Source organism: Adelges cooleyi, unplaced genomic scaffold (assembly GCF_023614345.1).
Source record: "Adelges cooleyi isolate 19-005CV unplaced genomic scaffold, UGA_ACOO_1.1 ACOO_flye_CR_arks_rails_tigmint_CR_PRNA_108, whole genome shotgun sequence".
NCBI lineage: Eukaryota > Metazoa > Arthropoda > Insecta > Hemiptera > Adelgidae > Adelges > Adelges cooleyi.
The window spans coordinates 13,329,915-13,348,726 of NW_026095761.1; the positions used below are offsets into that span (position 1 = coordinate 13,329,915).

At 34.2% G+C, this 18,812-nt stretch overlaps 1 protein-coding gene across 5 annotated transcripts in view; it reads left to right on the top strand.

The window, feature by feature from the left end:
* The window catches only part of LOC126844467 (transcription factor AP-2-epsilon), a 125,499-nt gene that overhangs the window by 84,690 nt on the left and 21,997 nt on the right, over positions 1-18,812 (top strand). For 4 of the 5 annotated variants that reach the window (XM_050582697.1, XM_050582707.1, XM_050582716.1 and 1 more), the window contains one exon: positions 16,191-16,649. In XM_050582697.1, the coding sequence (XP_050438654.1) occupies positions 16,191-16,649 (459 nt within the window). Of the gene's footprint in view, positions 1-7,806; positions 8,103-16,190; positions 16,650-18,812 lie in introns of those variants that run through there. The other variant, XM_050582724.1, reaches the window with a different exon arrangement.

Consider the following 18,812-nt stretch of genomic DNA (forward strand, 5'->3'; position numbering starts at 1 on the left):
ACCCCGATCGAGGATATATACGCGTAGACCTGTACAATATATATATTATATACATATATACACTCTACACGCACACTTAAAGATATATACTTATATATATATGCGCTTCGGGGGCCTGGCCTCTGGGTTCGCCTCGGGACAGCATTCCAGACCACTCCGCCGCGCGCGCGTTTTACTACACAAACACATACACACACACATATATATATTTGATTCTTAAGATATGCACGTGTGTGTGTGTATATAAGTTTTTATAACCTACTCGAAAATATTACCCCGCCTATGTGCGGTCACCGACAAAGCAGCGGTTTTTCTTTTTCGGATGTGGTACTCAACATTACTGCAATAACAGTATCTATATACTGTATTATCGAAGCACACGAGGGTCTTGCTGGCGAACCGCCGTCCAAGGACTTGGGAGGGCCAAGAAAGTTCAGGCCTATTGGTGATGTCTGAAAGCTCAGTTATTAGTTATTACTAGTTGTTGCGCCAATGGCTCAAAATCACTTGCCCAATCTTAATCTATACATACACGGCGTCGTTATTATCACTATTATTGTATACATTATATGTGTACAATAATATCGTAGCGGTGTACCTTATATAGGTATATATTCCAACGACGGGTCCGAAGTGTACGGTAGCCGCATAATGGTAAAATTCCAATTAAATACAATGCACGGTGTACACGAGCGGCGGCGCTACCTTTTGTTAATTACAATCCGTGCGCTTACAATGCTCTACACCTACGGTGAACTAGGACGGACCGACCGAATTCCCATTAAAAAAACATATTGTATATTGTATGTATATACAACACACACACACACACGGCCGTATGATAATATATTCGATTGGGTCAGTAAGCTTTTAATCCGAGTAGATAATATATTGAAATTATAATTTATCAATTATAAACCCTCAGCACGTGGAAAACCGTGTCTAATAAAATATATACTCGTTGTTGACGTTTGACAAATTGACTTCTAAAAAATGTGTTCAGTTACCGCAAGCGTCGAACCTGTATTTTTATGTAATGACAATTTCATCTTAAGATTTGTTCTTAGTATGTAAATTTAATCAATTACAAGCCCTGAGATTCTGTAAAACATATTCCTATTTTATTGTCATTTTTTTTTTTTTTACATTTACATATATATATAATAATCTAATTGTTAAACATACATAGTACAAATTAAGATAAAATGCGCAATTTTAATTTGAACTGCTTAACGATAAGGTAACGCTCAGAATTTTATATTATTTATCCTCTAGTCGTAGGACTGGGAGGCTGGGAAGGTGGCTTAGGATACTAAAAAACTTAAAAATAAATGCTTTATTTATTTTTTATTGGCAGATTTGTTGAAATAAAAATAAACGTGGCACTAATTTGAAGTTTTTAGAATCCCAAGCCACCCCAAATCTCCACCCTTGCCTGGCAAGACCCACGCATAGCAGCAGACTGGACTGCTCTGGAGGTTGAAGGGTTTCACTTGGGCTGTAAACGTGTCATGTCCAATGTTTTTGGACTTGTCTGCTACGACTATGACAACGTTCTAAAATAATAATAATATTAATTGTTATCTATTTTCTATCTGACCAATAGGTAGGTACACAACTACAAGTGTATCGATTGTTGTACTTGGAACGTGATCTTTTTTTTCGGGCAACATTTCTCTACTACCGGGGGAGGGAGAGGGAGAGGGAGAGAGGGGGAAAATAAAACAACAACAACAATATAGTGTTAAATGTTACACGGGACAGGATGGCGGCGAGGGGTGAAGGGCGGGGAGGAGGGGTCGATAGCTTTCTGGTCTTTTGTCGACGATCTATATATTATTGATCGATATTATTATTATTTTCACATGGCCGCCCTCACAATGCACAATATATAATATAATAATATTATTATTATTATAACGTTCTGTTCGCGCCCATTGTTTCAGTCGATTTTCGTCGAGCGCGCGCACACACACACACAGAAGCCAATTCTATTGTGTCTGTATATAGGTACTGTGTGTGTGTTGTTCCTTGAGCCACAGCCGCCGTTGTATGGGGAACTCTATATATATATACTGTCTTGTGTGTGTGTGTGTGTGTGTACGTACATGATCTTCTATATAATATTATAAGATCGCCTTCTTATGTTGTTCGCCGCCGCTGTTTGTTTTTTTTTTCTTTTCCTTTTTTCTTTTCGTCATCCGAGTGTGTATACGAAATCGAATTTTTACCACCTCGGGCTCGCCGCGCGCGTCCGTCCGTTGTTTTTGCACCGCAGGACGGCTGCTACCGTTTCTTCTGTTCCATATGTATTATTATACATTTATAATAACCCGCTAATTAACGTCGGGCGCCAATCGGTATAGGTATAATATAATGTATTAATATGTATGCATGTGTGCAATGGCGGCGGCCAGTCGGACCGAAAGTATAATGATCTCTCTCATCTATACAGGTGACTTTAACCGCCCCTTCCTCCACCCCTCCCCCCCACCATTTGGGGTGCGAATAGCGCAAAGGCTTGTTTGGTAAAAGTTGCACAAAACACTTGTCTACAATGGGGCGGTTTTGGTGATACTCACCTGAAAAAGTCTCAAAATTAATTAAAAAATGAATTTTCGGCGACATGTTTACTTGTTAGCACGAATCTTATGATTTGACCGTAGATCATGGATTTCGTCCATCTAACCTGACCGACCACAAAAATTCACCTATTTTGGTAAAACTGTTTTGTAGCTTAGACGTCTTGTAGTTCTTGGATAGGTTGGATGTATATAACAAAATGCTATGTGCAATGCACGGTATGTGTAAGTCAGTAAGTGTAAATATAGTATGTAATAATATAGTATAGCCTATATAGGTGTACACCTTCGATAAGATCAGAGACACGAGTCGTATATATATATAGGTGTTGTAATACTGCAAATCGTTTCATTAAGTAACTTAAACACGTCCAAGAGGTGTCATAACAATTAATTAAAAAATACACTATTACTTCGATAAATTATGCCGTACACAATGTATAATATTATTATGTTAATAGTGCAGAGAGCGATCGTTCGGCGACCAATAAGCAGCTTAGCCGAGATCAATGTTTTAACCTTCTTTTTCTTCTTACAATAATATATATTATAAACTACCGTAACGTGCGCATTCATGACTTCAAAAGCCTTAAATTTTCAAACAACACTTACTCAAAAAGTTTTTTCCCAACTTCAAAATTGGCTGAGTTTAAAATTTAGGACCGGATATTATATTTTAAAAAAACTGCAATAACTATAAAAGCAATAACTCCCAAAACCGGTTATCCATCGACCAGTCAACAACAAATTATTCTTAGTATAAAAAAAAAAAACATAATTAAAATGTAAACATTACCATTTGAGATTCAAAAGATACCACTCCTTAATCTAGTTTCTGACTGAAAACTTACAAAAACTTTCAAATCATTAACGTTTGTTAAGAGAATATTATTCGGAATGTTTCACATGAGTTGTTTTTTTTAACAATTTAGTACATCATCGATTAATCTTGTTATATTATAAACACCCTGTATGTAGGTCACTTCGGATCGAGTTTACAATTTTTTTTTTCAATTTAAACTAAAGTTTACAATATCACTTTGAATGTTTAGAATATTGTAATCATTTCTAGTTTTGATTTATAAAATAAGTATTCCAAAAATAGTATTTCTTTTTTTACCATTTCCCCAAACACTTTTTGTGCAAAAGGTGTTTTGTCAAATTACAACAAATCCGGAAACGCGGTTACCGCGTTGTATATTTTATTCATTTGTATATATTTATACCTAATAATAATAATAATCATACCTAATAATATACAATATCCGCACCCCACGGCCAACAACAGTCGGTATTTCGTACCGTTAAATCTCCACCCCAATACCGTTTACCCCAATACACGATTTGAGCTGTGTTTTGGACATTGAATAAACCAACAGGCGGTGATGTTCATAAACCGAGACGTTTGCCGAGGAGTCTTAAGATGTTGTTCTGGCAAAAACTAGTATTAACCGCCTCTAAACGGTCACAATGAACAATTTTAGCAGATTATACTACTAGTAATGGCGATCTGTCAGATAATTCAAGCTAGTATACTATATATTTTTTTCTAGGTGAATAATGTTATTAAAATATATTCCAGAGGTGTGTGCAGACTTGACTGCGCATTATAATTTTATTAATGCGATTTTTTGTGTTTTATCTCGTGAAAAAATCTCATCTACGCCGATTCGTATGGTTGTTGTTGTGTATAAAATAATATACATATGTTAGAGCAAAAGAAACAAGTAAATTTACAGTGTTTTTTTTTAACACCATAGTGAAGTGTGTCCATTTTTTAGACTAGATGTTTTTGGTCACGAGTCAGGTGTCAGTGGAAGGTTAAATTTTACCAAGAAATTGGTTCTTTGGCTGCTGGAGAATTTATAAACTAATAAAATTGTCTATAAGAACAGTAAAATGTAACCTAACGTGTGGGTCTCGAATCAGAAAATGAAACTAACGTTTACAAATTATTGCTTCTAACATTATTACCATATATATAATGTTGTTATTTATGCGGCAGCCGATATGAATATTATTATGAATTTACTAATACAAAATATATCTAAAAAAAAAACCGCTATTAATAGCTGTTGTTAATAACTTATTTGGCTTGATATTATTTTTAAACTGCACACCGTTTATATAATTAATTCCCTTCTCTTCAAAAGACATTGACACGGTAAGCCCGTACGGTCAGATATTTAATTATAACCGTTTTAAGGCTATATCACAGGAATTGGCGATTTTTATGGATTTTACTTGGCAGACAAACGTGTCCTACACGCTGTTCTGAGGCGCTCATACTTTTGATTACTATGAAATACCTACACCTATTTAATAGGTATATATTCTAATATTATATTATTATGCACATTATATGTTTGTGTTTACCAAGTGCATAGCCGTTCACATACATACCTACTTATATGTATAGCGTATACACATATATATTATATTATAGTGCATACACTAGTTGTTATGAACGCGGTTATCAATATTGCTCCTTGAATTCGGACAGTAAACATTCGCACATAATAAACCATATATGCCTTGTATATTTGGCCGACATATAAAAAATATATCTATATCTACAATATATTTATATAAAAATCCACTATTATATAATACACCTATAAATAGCCAATTTGTTTGAATATACCTATTTACAAACACAGTGGTTGAGACGCAATTATCGAGTCGATTTTCTTTTGACAGCCTTCCAAGCGGCTCTATAATATACCTGTTACAATAATAATACCTATGTCCTCATCTCTCTGAAAGCTAATTGAAAGTAAGGTCACCGGCTTGCCTATACGTGCTACCCTAGTCGCATGCTGTAAATAACATAATATAAGATGTTTTTCTCTCTGAACGAGTAACGATTAATTGGTTATGGCGGTTCGATCGTTAAATATATCAGCTATATCAAACAAATAAGCGTAGTTACATGTTTACAAGAAGTATATTATTATATAAATAAGATAGTAATAGGATGGACATCAGCTGAGCGATTTCCAAGCGTGCCATATTTTTTTAGCTTTAAGAATCTTTTTTTAAATTGAAAAAATGTTGATAATTTTTCAAGTTATCATTCTTTTAAGGAAAATTTACATTTTCTATGTAAATAAAATTCAAAAAAATAAAAATCACTAGGAAATACGTCTTAGAGTTGAAGTAAGGATCTGAATTTTTAGACTCCGCATCGAACATAGACGCAATTGAGGGGGGGGGGGAGAAAGCTCAGGGGGTAATAGCACCCTCGATTTTAAATAAGACTTTATTTTTCGTGTATATGCGTTAAAAACCACAAGTTTTGTGCAGAGTTGATAACAGTATTTATTATTCAGTATTATTTATTAATTTAAGGTGGCTCTCACACTATTTCCATTAGTTCTGCATCTTTTCCGTTTTCTGCTTTAAGAAAAATAAAGATTTTGCTCATGGTTTCAACGAGTCTGGAGTGACCTTTCCAATGTTATATATTGTATAGAAAAACATATGACAAATTTAATCAACATAAACAAAGTTATTGACACGTTTGCAGAATAAGCAAATAGTGTATACATTAATATAACTTTATAATTTTTTATTATTTTTTGTTATAAATTAAAAATTACAAAATAGACAAGTGTGTTTTCTATTTATATATTTTATTTTTGCGTTCATCAGAGTTGCTTCTCTTTTATAGACACGGGTAAATGTGTGACTACATTAAGCAAAAATATGTATATTTAAAAAAATTGAAGTGACACCACTTTTACAATTGAATCGGTCATTTAAAAAATGACACAATAGTCATAAAATTGAAATTTTACACAAACAATTTCATTAATCCAGAAATTCAACTTATTTTTCACTTACACCTATTTACTAATTAATTTTAGGATTTCTGATATTCATAGTCCATAGTTTTGTCCAACTTTGACCATAATTCATTAAATCGAGATAAAACCCATTTGACTTGCGTTTCTTTTTTGCAAGGAATGGAAATTTATCATATAAAAATTAGGTCAAGAAATAAAATATGAACACAGAAATTGTATTAATATTATTGCACAAACTGGTATTATTTTTTTAATAAAATTTAAAAAATGTAGTTTTTACAACCCTAAATAATCAAATTCAGCAAAAATAGGCATTTTTGAAAAATCCGTGACTTTATCGTTTTTGAAGTGACCGCTTCAATTATTACAACGACACAATTGTACGTTTAGGTAGAGATTGAAAATTTCCGGGAAATTAAAATTAGGAAAAAAGGAAAAATTGGGGGGGGGGAATATAAACTGTATGGCAACTGTATGATATTACACTTATTGTTATATTGACTATGAACTACCTACCTTTTAGTTATTTTTATTTTAGATTCCAAACGGTGCGAGGAATGCCGAATGTATTGGTTTTATCAAGATTATTTTTAAAATTTAATAATTGTTATAATTTTTAAAAACTTTTATGAAACAAGCACCTAATTAAGTTAAAAAAATGTTGGATTAAGTCCTCACTTATCTGGGTGAATACTTTTTTTTTTTTTTTTTTAATACAAGAAAATATGACATAATATACAATATAACATATATATATATATATAAATATAAATATATTTCTAATAATTTAAATTTTCCATTCTCTAGTAAAGCAATAGTAATAAAATAAATGTAAATGATATAACGATTGATCAAAACTAATTGACATTTAACAACAAATTCCAGTTTTATAACTTAAATATAATAAACGTCGGCAAACTAGTCAAGACATCCAAGTGGGAGTAAACTCAAGTCATGTAATAAATAGTGTAAATTAAATATAATAAATTATTCAGTATCGGTCTTGTAGTGTTTTCTATGTTGTTCAGTAAAATGAACTTTATTTTTGTTCTATTAGGAATCTCATTATTAACTCGTTAGATTAACTATTGGATCATCTATGATGATCTAATTACCTAGTGTTATGAAAATCGATTTGTTTTGAATTTATCCGAGCTTTACTTGTAATAATATTAATAACATAATATTGATTTGTTAACGATGATACCTGCGATAATTACTATGTATTTCGGTTTGGTCGCGCGTGTGCCGGTTGCGCGTGCGCGACGTGCCGCGCGCCGGAAGGTGGGACCCCGGATACGCGCTAGGTGGGACCCGGGGCCCCACCAACGCCACCACGGACGGCCCAGCGGCTGCGGGTGCTCCCGTTTAGGTAGCCGGCAAGCGGCGCGCGGCACACCGGCAGTCGTCACGCGGCCCGCCGGACAAGCACACCCCCGACAACCGCCTTGAACGCGCGCCCGAGTTTACCCGCCGATTGCTGCCACATTATTCAATTCATAATTGAAACAACAAAATACCTATATATATAATTTTTTTTAAGTGATAATACATTCGATTGTGTGCGATTTGTGCGTCGCGTCGTCGCCGTTGTAATATTTGACTTTTTTTTTTGTTTGTTTGTTTGGTTTTGCATAAAGTGCGCGCTAAAGTGACCACCGCGGCATCGAAGCTGGCGGTGTGCCAGTATGACATGAACAATTTTATGGAGGTACGGCCAATATACAACTATTATCACTATTATAATATATTATGTGTACCTACTGCACACAGTAGGACCTAGATTTCTATCCAGTATCGACAGTTTCGATGTAAACATAAACGTGGCCACCGTGTAATCAAATCCTCGTAGAATCATAATCATATCCAAACACAACTAGAAATAATAATGCAGTTGTATATCTTCCCAGTTATAGACCAGAGTGTATAGGCCATTCTGTATAGGAATAAACACAGCTGTGGGTGTTAATCAAATCAGATCTTCTGCTCTCCAAGTCTCACAGCCCAAAAATAGGTATCAATCTTCTATCCAAGAAATGCTCGTCTTAGCCCCTTTGTTTTCATGTACTTGGCTAACCGTGTTTAACACCCAAGTCCGTGGTAACCAGATATCACGGAGCGTGTATAAAAGTCATCCGTCAGGTACCGTACGGCTTGTAAGTAAGTTTTCTTGGAGCTCGGCCAAAGACATATATTTTTATCATTATTATTTTGTTTATTATACCTACCGTGATCGTCATTAACCTCTACCGTCCGGCCGCCCGCCGTTGAAAATGCGTAGTCTTGGGTGAAATATTATATTATAATAAACATTGATTATGATTTACTCATTTGTGTGTATAAAGCTGGTTAATAATAATAATATAAGAAAGCCGCGTGTCTGTGTGTCCGGTGCACGAGGAAAGAGACAAATGACCGTCGAAGAAACCGGTGTCGGGAAGAAAATTATTATAAATAATATATTATTATTAACCGTCGCAAAACATTATAATATTAAATTATCATACGGATCCTAGACGAGCACACGGTATGACAATAATACAGTTGTAACACTCAAAACGGTTTTTTTTTTTTTTTGGAGTTATTAATCTTTTTTACCACCGGGCAGTGTAGTAAGTACATATTGGGTCGTTAATTCCGGTTAGGTAGACACCACATAAGACGTGTCACGTTAATTTTTTATTAGATATTAAGAAGCAAAAAAAAAAAATCTAATATCCTTACAACGATACATAAGTCTTGGCCACTGTAAGACTCGCCAAAAAAACCATTTGTTTTTTTATCAAGACCCGAATTCAATGTAGAACCGGATGCAAGATAGTAGATACACACACACATATAGTTGGAGATAATAATAATAATATTAATATATTTAAAAAAAAACAACCGTTTGATCGATCTGTCTCGAGTACACACAAACATTATCGCTGATGTCATTGTTTACACTCTGATCGAACGATAAATATGCAAAACCGACTTGTATACATTATTATATTGCGTGCGCGTCGCGGTAGGTTCCCAATAATAATAATAATAATAACAATAAATACAATATATTAATACATAAGATATCGTTTGGAAAAATCTCCAAGACGTTTGTACAAGACGGTATCTGCTAGTCTATAAGTGCAGGCCCTGTGCACAACAAAATCGGCGGCGGTTACATAACTTACTTCTTAGTAGTTATCAATATTATTATTATTATTGTCCGAATATTGTCTTGACCTATATGCATACATCCTATATAATATATATTTATATAAAAACAATAATAACGGCCAATAACCGAGTTTTGTACTACATCAATGCGAAAACCATTATTCAAAAACCGATCACGACTCCTATGAAGAAAAAAAAACCTATATAATACCTGTACAAATATGTGTCTTTCCCGTAGGTATAATATGATAATATATGTAAGAAATTAATACACATATTCTTGTAACCAATAGTGGTGGTTTCGCTTGTAAAATGTACAAAACAAAAATTTCATAAATTAACTTATTGTACAAATTGTACATTTCTTCTTATATTTTGTATGCATTATTGAATAACCCGTTTTTCTATTGTCTCGGCTAATAATCTTTGTAATTCAAGCCTTTCTAAATAAAAACAAATGCCATCCGAATAATCAGGACCTGTATGTGCCAGGAAAATATGTCGCAACATTTCCACATAGTCCCTTTGTAATTTTATAAATGACTTAATTGTCATTGAAATGGATATAGAGTAGACTTCCCCGTGTGTGTGGACAGTTAGTGTTGTTTTTTATTTACCTACCCAATAGTATTTACAAACAAACTATAGTATCCTAATGGTTCGCCAAGTGATCCGACCCAACAAGCGTTTTATTTTTATTGCTACTCCGTTGAAATGACCACAATGACCCCGTGTGGACGTTAAGTGCACAGCCATTATCATATACAGATACTATTACGGTATATAGAGACTTTGCATGACAGACTTTGGATAAGTCCGGCCAAATTGACAGTTTGACGTGGGACGCGATGAAAGTTTCATATAACTATAAATTCCCATAACGATATTGTTTTCCTATTCGTTTGTATATATTATGTACATTTATAAAATTAAAAAAAAATAAAATACATAGTCGGTAACCGCAAAAAAACCGGTTGCCTTCTTCCGACCACCAAACCATAATAAAATGCAGAGTCCCTTGTTTTTGTTTTTTTCTTCTTCTTTCGTTTAAGTATATTTTACTACCTCTTAAACGGTCTACCTATTACTGTTGTTCTTTATATTATATTATACTTCAATATACTTGCCAACCGGAGACGACCGCCCCCAGCACTAGGTCACCGCCGCCGCCGCGGACCGTCCAAGTATATACACTCATAATGAAAACAAAACAGACATTGCCTTTTGTAAATGTAATTTTAATATTATTATTATTATTATACAAATTACTACATAAAAGAGTGCATAGGTACGCGTGGCGCTATAAAAATAATTAAATATTTTTTTTTTTTTATATATTCCAACGTCCCTTATATTGTTACAGACTATTGTTCCGACATAGTATTCTTCTAGCGCGCGGGTAATGACCGCAGACGATTTGGATAGAAAAAAAAAATTAATTATCTTCTATTCATTTTCATTATGTTATCGGCCATCACGCAGAGATCGGAATCATTTCCACGGTATTGATTTCTCAACACACAGACGACCAAAATATTTGCAATGATGCGTACATAACCCTTAGGAACAGACAAGTCAGTTGAGTACCTACTCACAAGATGCAAAAACCACATTTTTCAAAAGACACTATACTTGACGTTATTTAGAAGTAGTTTTCACCGAAAAACTGCCATAAGAACATACAAGTATAGTAGATAAACAGTTTTTTTATACGAAGTTTGGAACATATGAGTTTCGATATCAAATGGTAAATAAAATCAGACATAAGACAATAAAATATCTAACAACATACATTCGGATTGAGAGTCAAAAGCAGTGTTGCCAACTCATTTTTTTTTTTATGAATCATGTGAGTTTCTTTTAATATTCTAGCTTGCTTGTCCGGCTTGCCCTTTTGGAAACATCCGATAAAAATCAAATAAAAAAATAATACTTTTATCTTCGGACAGCAGGATTCCGGTTACACATATTATATTGAAATTTAGGTGTACAAAAAAAAAAATACATTATAATCTTTAATCGACATTGCTACCGTCTTGGCAGCCGGAACGGGTTCTTTGGCTTTTGACGTCGAACATCGTGTGGGTGTTTTTTTTATCGATAGGTCGGACGGCAACCGATTAAAAAAATGCCCCATTGGTCTATGTAAACCAATGATTGCTCGAAAAAAATATCTATATTTTCTCAGATATGGATCAAAATATTATTAATTCATAAAAACAGGGGGAAAAACCACACAAACGAATTGTGTGGTCCGCCAACAAAACTCTTACAGCAACCGTCTTAAACGCTGCACAGCTAAAGAAGTTGTTGTGCACAGACAAAACGACTACCGTTTTATACAGTCGTATCTTGTGTAGCGTTTAATTTGAAAATACACTTGCAAACTTTTGTGGGCGGCCATGTAAGTTCATGTAAGTCTGTACTTACCCGACACACTGGTTATATTTTGTTAAAAACACACGGTGTGCGTTTCAAGTACACCTAGGCGGTACCTAGTGAGTTTTCATTTCCTCTCTTTTTTTTTTTATCATGTATTACACATTATATATATATATTATAAAATTATCAATTCATCAAAAGACTATACCTTGTCGCTGCTATAGGTCTAAGTACGAATGCTTAGACGGCGGCGGTGGCGTTTTAAACCGGTCCATTCGATTCTTATAGTACAATATAATATAATGGTGTAATTTGTCTAATGTACGATAATTATTAAATTGTTAGTGTACAGCTGTATAGTAGCCGGCCGGTCCAGAATGCATTTAAGAAGGTACACGCGGCCATTCCATTATAAAGTGTTATTATTTTTATTTTTTCAGTCGTCCACTCTTAAAAGGGTCTGCGCGCATTTTTTTCTTACATCCTACATGTATAATATATATATATATATATATATATATACCTAAGATTGTACGCGCCGAAACACAATATGTAATATATAATAATAATAATATTATTGTTATAAAGAAGTCGTTTCAGCACTACTCAGGTGTGTGTGTGTAATCACTTATCTTTTTTTTTTCAACCTTACTTTCGTTCCAAAAAGTACCTCGGCTGTAGATATGATATTATTATTCTTTTTCGGCCATCCGCATAATTGCAATCCGTTTCCTTAACGGTAAACCATAGTGTATATAAGAGATGAACAAACACATAACAAAAATGTCCTCGTCGGTTAAGCGATTGGTACTTTGTAATATTATGACAAAATAAGTTGTTACCCTTTTAGTTAGGCTACGTTATAATACATAATATGATGATGATGATGGCAAATCTTCTCCTCTGTATTCTAATGGCCCTAGTCCAAAATAGTAGGGTTTCTTGTGTGTAATTAAAAATAAAAAAATTGTTGTTAGCGAGTCCAGTAGATACTTTCAGTGTTCACGAGGCGGCGGTCTCTCAACACACTTATTGTAGGTGTGTCCGGTAGTTATAATAATTTATAATATTATTTTCACCGACGATTCGCTCTTTATAGCATCTTTCATTAATTAACGACCGAGCACTAAGCGGTGTACGAATAGTGTGTGTGTGTGTGTGTACTTCAGCTGAGCGTTCACGGATCTCCTCCTAAATCGAAAACTGAGTACTTAAACCGATATGTCTGACATGGGTCTCCCCTCGGGTTAAAGTGTAAGATATTAGAGAATCGATTGATAAAGTGAAAATGTAATGAAAAGTGGAGAAAATATCATGCGTTTTTGTTGTTATTAAAGAGTACAAGTAGGTAAAATTATAAAATAATTTTTTATAAGCAAAAACCGAACAAATTATGTTTTATTGACTTAAAAATTACTTCTACTTCGTTTGTGTTGACGTTTAATTATGATAGTTATATTGTTTGTTATTACGTGATTCATATTCATATCTTTGATATTTATAAATTATGTACTTGCTACGATATTTACTGTCAGTTTATTCGATTGTAATAATTGGTATTAATTTCTTAAAGATTGATATTTTTATTATTACAAGTGTTTTTTTTTTTTAATTACCTTTCAACCAATAAGTTAGGTACATAAGTCATAACATAATATATCTACATACTAACCGAGTAGGCGATTTACATAATAAATATTTGCACTGATTTCTACTTAGTAGGTAGGTTTACAGTCATATACACTGTACACACACACACGGTTAACTAGCAGCACTTGACAATACAATAATAATATTACAACAAATATATAATTCAATCGATTCCAATATATGTTATACAAATCGCCTACGCCTAACCATTATCGTTATTAGCGGTGTATGATTATTAAAAAACAATTTTTTTTTTTATAACATCTATCATACTCGATCACGTACTCTACTATATATAGGTCTGCGCATATTTTATTATAATAATAATAATATTATTATTGGCCGCGATTGTCAAACTTGGCCCATGACAAATAAATACCTACATTGTTACGTGTATTAAAAAAAATAAAATATAGTATCTATCCACGCTAAAACGGACAAGTGCGATAGTGGTAAACGTTCAGGCTGTGACAAAAAAAAAATGAAAAAAACATATACAAGTTTAAAAAAAAGCTCATTGCACGTATAACGTGTGTTTGGTCTTAAACAAGATGTAGATTTTTTTCTATGAATTTTTCTTTCAGTCGACACGCATAACTTGCAGCTGTTATCGGTCGAAGGGGGCGCGCGTGCTCGATTGAAAGATAAGTGTGGAACAAAAAGAAAAACAATAATATATTTATAAAATATATACATATATATATATATATATATATATATATATATATATATATATATATATATATATATATAAAGCGAAGAAGAAGAAGATCGGTGTGTCGGATACATTGGAAAATCTCGGGAAACGGCAAAAGATTTATTTGAGATCTAAAAAAAAGATATTTTGCACGTTTTCTTTTGTGTTCCGGTTAGCGATAAAAATTCGCAGTTTATACATTTTTCAGTTCAGCCAAGCGACACCACAATGCTAGAATCAAAAAAACATAATATACATGATCCAAAAAATGAGAAAATCAGTTCTTTGGCGACTTTACTAGGTCTTGTAGGGAACAGAATTTCGATTTGCTGAATGTTGGACCGTCCTAAGTATAAACAGTTATTTAAATTAGAAAAATAGTACCTTCAAGCTTATAGGTACAAATTAATAAAATAACTGACATGGCCGATATTAAAACCTCTTTTTTTTCTTGAATATTGCCTATACAAAACTCCTTAAAAACGGACAGCACGCCCTTGAGACGTTTTAAAGAATGTAAAATTGTTTAATTTTGTAAACATGCCGACAATTTTTTCATCTGGTTTTTTACCTTTTGGTGTCAAAACTCACATTTCAATGGCATATTTAAGGTTTTCTTTGCAAACTACTTAAATACAATGTCACCGGTGTAACGTGTCACCGGTATGGATTTATGATCCTTTTGATCTTTGGATCTAGTGGGTTTTGATTCTATCCTACCGACAAATGTAGGCCAAAATGGGTCTCATATAATTATTAGGTTTCATCAGAACACCCCAGTAGGATGGTTATTTTCAATTAATTTATATATGTAGGTACATAAAATAAAGTGTTGACTGCGAAATGCTTTTAAATCGGATGACGAATTATGGCGACTTATATATATATATATATATATATACATAGGTACACCGATGATGATTATTTAAACGCCCGCTTGTAAGTCTTGTAGTGGCAGCAAATTTATTGCTCGGAAACGGCAATATTATACATCCTCTATCGGAAGTGATCATATATATTAATATAAATAGGTACCTTATATTATAATGTGGTTAGTGCGAATTCTGCACTTAGGCCGCCGGTTAGGTTAACGAGTTACAAGAGCATCGCTATTTAATGGGGACGTACCTTAATCTATACGGAACACGTGTTAATTTCATGGGTCATCATTATTGATCATCATTATATGCATAAGGATAAAGTGCATATAATAAAAATTGTTTTTATATTATGTTACTACAAGCGTCGACTATTCAAACGAGTATGTTTGTGTTTCTGCAAGAGTGTGTGCTTACTGGCTATAAGACGGTAGGGTACAGCTGTTGTAAGACAAGTTGTCTTTTGAAAAAGTTTTTGTCTATGTCGTTTTGTAATATTGTATAAAATTACTAAAATATTTCCCCGTTTTTAGTCTTTTGACACTTTGACCGTAACTTATACATTATATTTAATTAACTGCTTAAATTAAGAATAATTTGCAGCGAAATGTTGACCGGTCTATTTTGAATAATACATTTTTAAGTTATTTAAGTTTTAAATCAATGACGGCGGGAGGGTGGGTGGAGTGTAGTATTATTTTGTGCTCTTGTCATTGATTTTCAACCAAAATCGGTTATCGACCAGTCAAAATTTGCAGAAAATCGAGTTTTGTAAAACGACATAAACTAATAAAGTGCCTCCAAAAAGGAAAAATACAAAAATGCAATCATTTCAAGAGAAAATCAGTGTCAAGTCCTTATAACGAATCACCCTGTATAAAGACTTACTCAGTTAAACCATTGCCATATAGTTTGCTCTTATACTTAATCAGTCTTCTCATTATAATATTTTGAAAAACAAATTTTTCCATAATATATATATAGTATGTATATATTTAATATCATTATATCTTTTATTTTTCATTTATTCCAGGATCGGCTTACCGGACATGGTGCAGTTGCGTCCATTGGCGGTGGTGGTGGCGGAGGTAGTGGCGGGGGTAGCGGGGGAGGCGGAGGCGGTGGAGGCGGCGGCGGCGGAGGCTCGTCGCCGTTCAGCCCTCACCACCATCACCACCATCACCATCACCGGAACACGACGCCCACCAACTCGGGTTCCAACATGGGCCACCACCAGGACTTCCAGCCGCCCTATTTTCCCCCGCCCTTCCCGCCGTCGCACCACCACCATCAGCCGTCCGCGGGCAACGCGACGTCCCCGTCCGCCATGGACTACATCAACGACCCGTACTCGCAGACCCTCAACAGCCTGCACCAAAGCGCCCAAGCCGCGGCGGCCGCTCACCACTACAATCAGCTGACCGTGGCCGCCGTGTCCGTCGGACAGCGGCACGACGCCTTGAGGCGGTCCGAATCCGACTCCATACACGTCGTAAGTACCTTACCTATATTATAGTCTTGTTACAGACGTCTATAGTTTCAAAACGGTTTTTTTTCGTATTTCCTAAATGGTTACACTGGTAAAAATATTGACCATCAAACATGGTTATAACTGATAATGGAAGATTGTGGTTGGTTTAAAAATCTCACCCACCTGATGATGTTTATATAAATTTTAAACATAATCAATGTTCGTTTCAAACCCGCCTATATCATTAGGTCAATTTTAAAACAAGCCATATGTGAAAACAAACTTAAGCTGTTGACTACAAAAACATTCGCAGGACGAAATCGACAACAAAACCAGCTATATCAATATGATAAATTTATTTTTAACTCTTGTAACAAGATGTTTGTACAATTAATCTTCATACACAACGTATCAAATCTTAACCTTATTTTCATTTTTTGTTATTTTTGAAAATAGACACCGACTGAACTTATAGTTTTATGTGTTAGAAATTACACGAAATCAAAATCCCATAAGTTGCTTGTAAAAGGGTTTTTTTACCGACTCCAAACAAATATACCGAAAACAGGCCGGTAAAAATAATAGTTACAATTATCTGTTTAAATAATAGCTGGGAATAGTTTGAAATAGACTTCAACGACTATACGTTTCGAGTAAATCTTTATACAGGCCTTTATATATATATATAATGGGATTTGAACGGTAAAGAGGTGAAACGTAGAAGAATTTAGTACTTCTATCCGAGTAGAGTTTTCCAAGTTGTCTACAGTCTACACTATGCTTGAATCACTATATATATATTATTATTACAGTCATGTGTGTCACGATAAGGCATCGCATTCCACAGCAGAATCGCTCGTTACATACTTAAGGGGACTGTCTTGGTCGTTTGTATGGTATTTTAAATTTTACATATTATGCATGTAATATTTCCGTCTGGAGTAAAAATAATTAATTGTCCGTTCCGGTTTCCACCTGAATAACTGCCACTTGATAATTCCAAACTCTAAAATCCATAAGCGATATTACTTATGTCTGTGTCTATTTCAAACTCATCCATCGCACACTGTACATAATATATTATACATTCGGTTACACGATTGCTGTGTTCTAAAGTTGTCACGAACTCGTTCAGCGAGTGAAATTTGTTTTTCCATTTAAATTAATACACAAGACAAGACAACCAAACCGATTGTCACGACCTACAATACATTGTTGCGAAACACATTATTATAGTGATTGATAAAATATGTACCATTTCCATTCGTTTCAACCCTTAAACAGAATTTGAGTGAAAATATTATTACTTAGACGGAATGTCAGTTTTGGACCCTGATGGAGTTTCATAAAGAAAGTGAATTTCTCTCCCCCCAAAAGCCATTAGTTGTACACAATCATTAATTATACATTGATTGACAATACAGATTATTTGCCGTATACTTAATCCTATTATTATAATAAAATACTATAAATTATTATAATATATTAATTGTTATTTATGCCTTCATTTTAAACTGTTCTGGTTTAAACCGTACTCGGTTCGCACTATACTGATTTAGACTGTACTTGCGGTTTGTACTGTACTATATGCCCTTTAATTGGGTATAATTACCCGGTTTATACTTTGTCGTTTATTTATTTAACGGTTTTAACTCGGTTGTTGTCGACCACGCCCCTCCCAGATATATTTTCCAACTGAGAATCATTCTAGGAGTACACCTATAAATTTAACATAATAATATATTATAATATGCAACACCGCTCACTGTCGTATCTCGTGTCCACCGAAGAAACGTGACCCGGCCGGCCCCCTTGATCGCGACTTTGACCCATAAAAAACAAATAATAATAATAAATACATTTAGTCTTATGTTGTATCCGGCATCACCTCTGCGACGATTAATCGGATTAGATATTATTATATTATACCTATTATGTGTAATACTATATTACTATTAAAAAGCGGTTCGCGGGGGTCGTATCTTATAGGGGGGTCACAGATCGAGCATTGCAAACAAGTAACACTAATCATATAATATATATAATATACTATACTTACGGGTCAAAAGAGTGTTACCCACGGCTGTTGTATAACATAATATTATGATCTATAAGCCGTCCAAGGTATAGGCAAGACGGTCGTGTGAGTTGGTAACCTATTTGTATGCATTTTCTAGACATTCC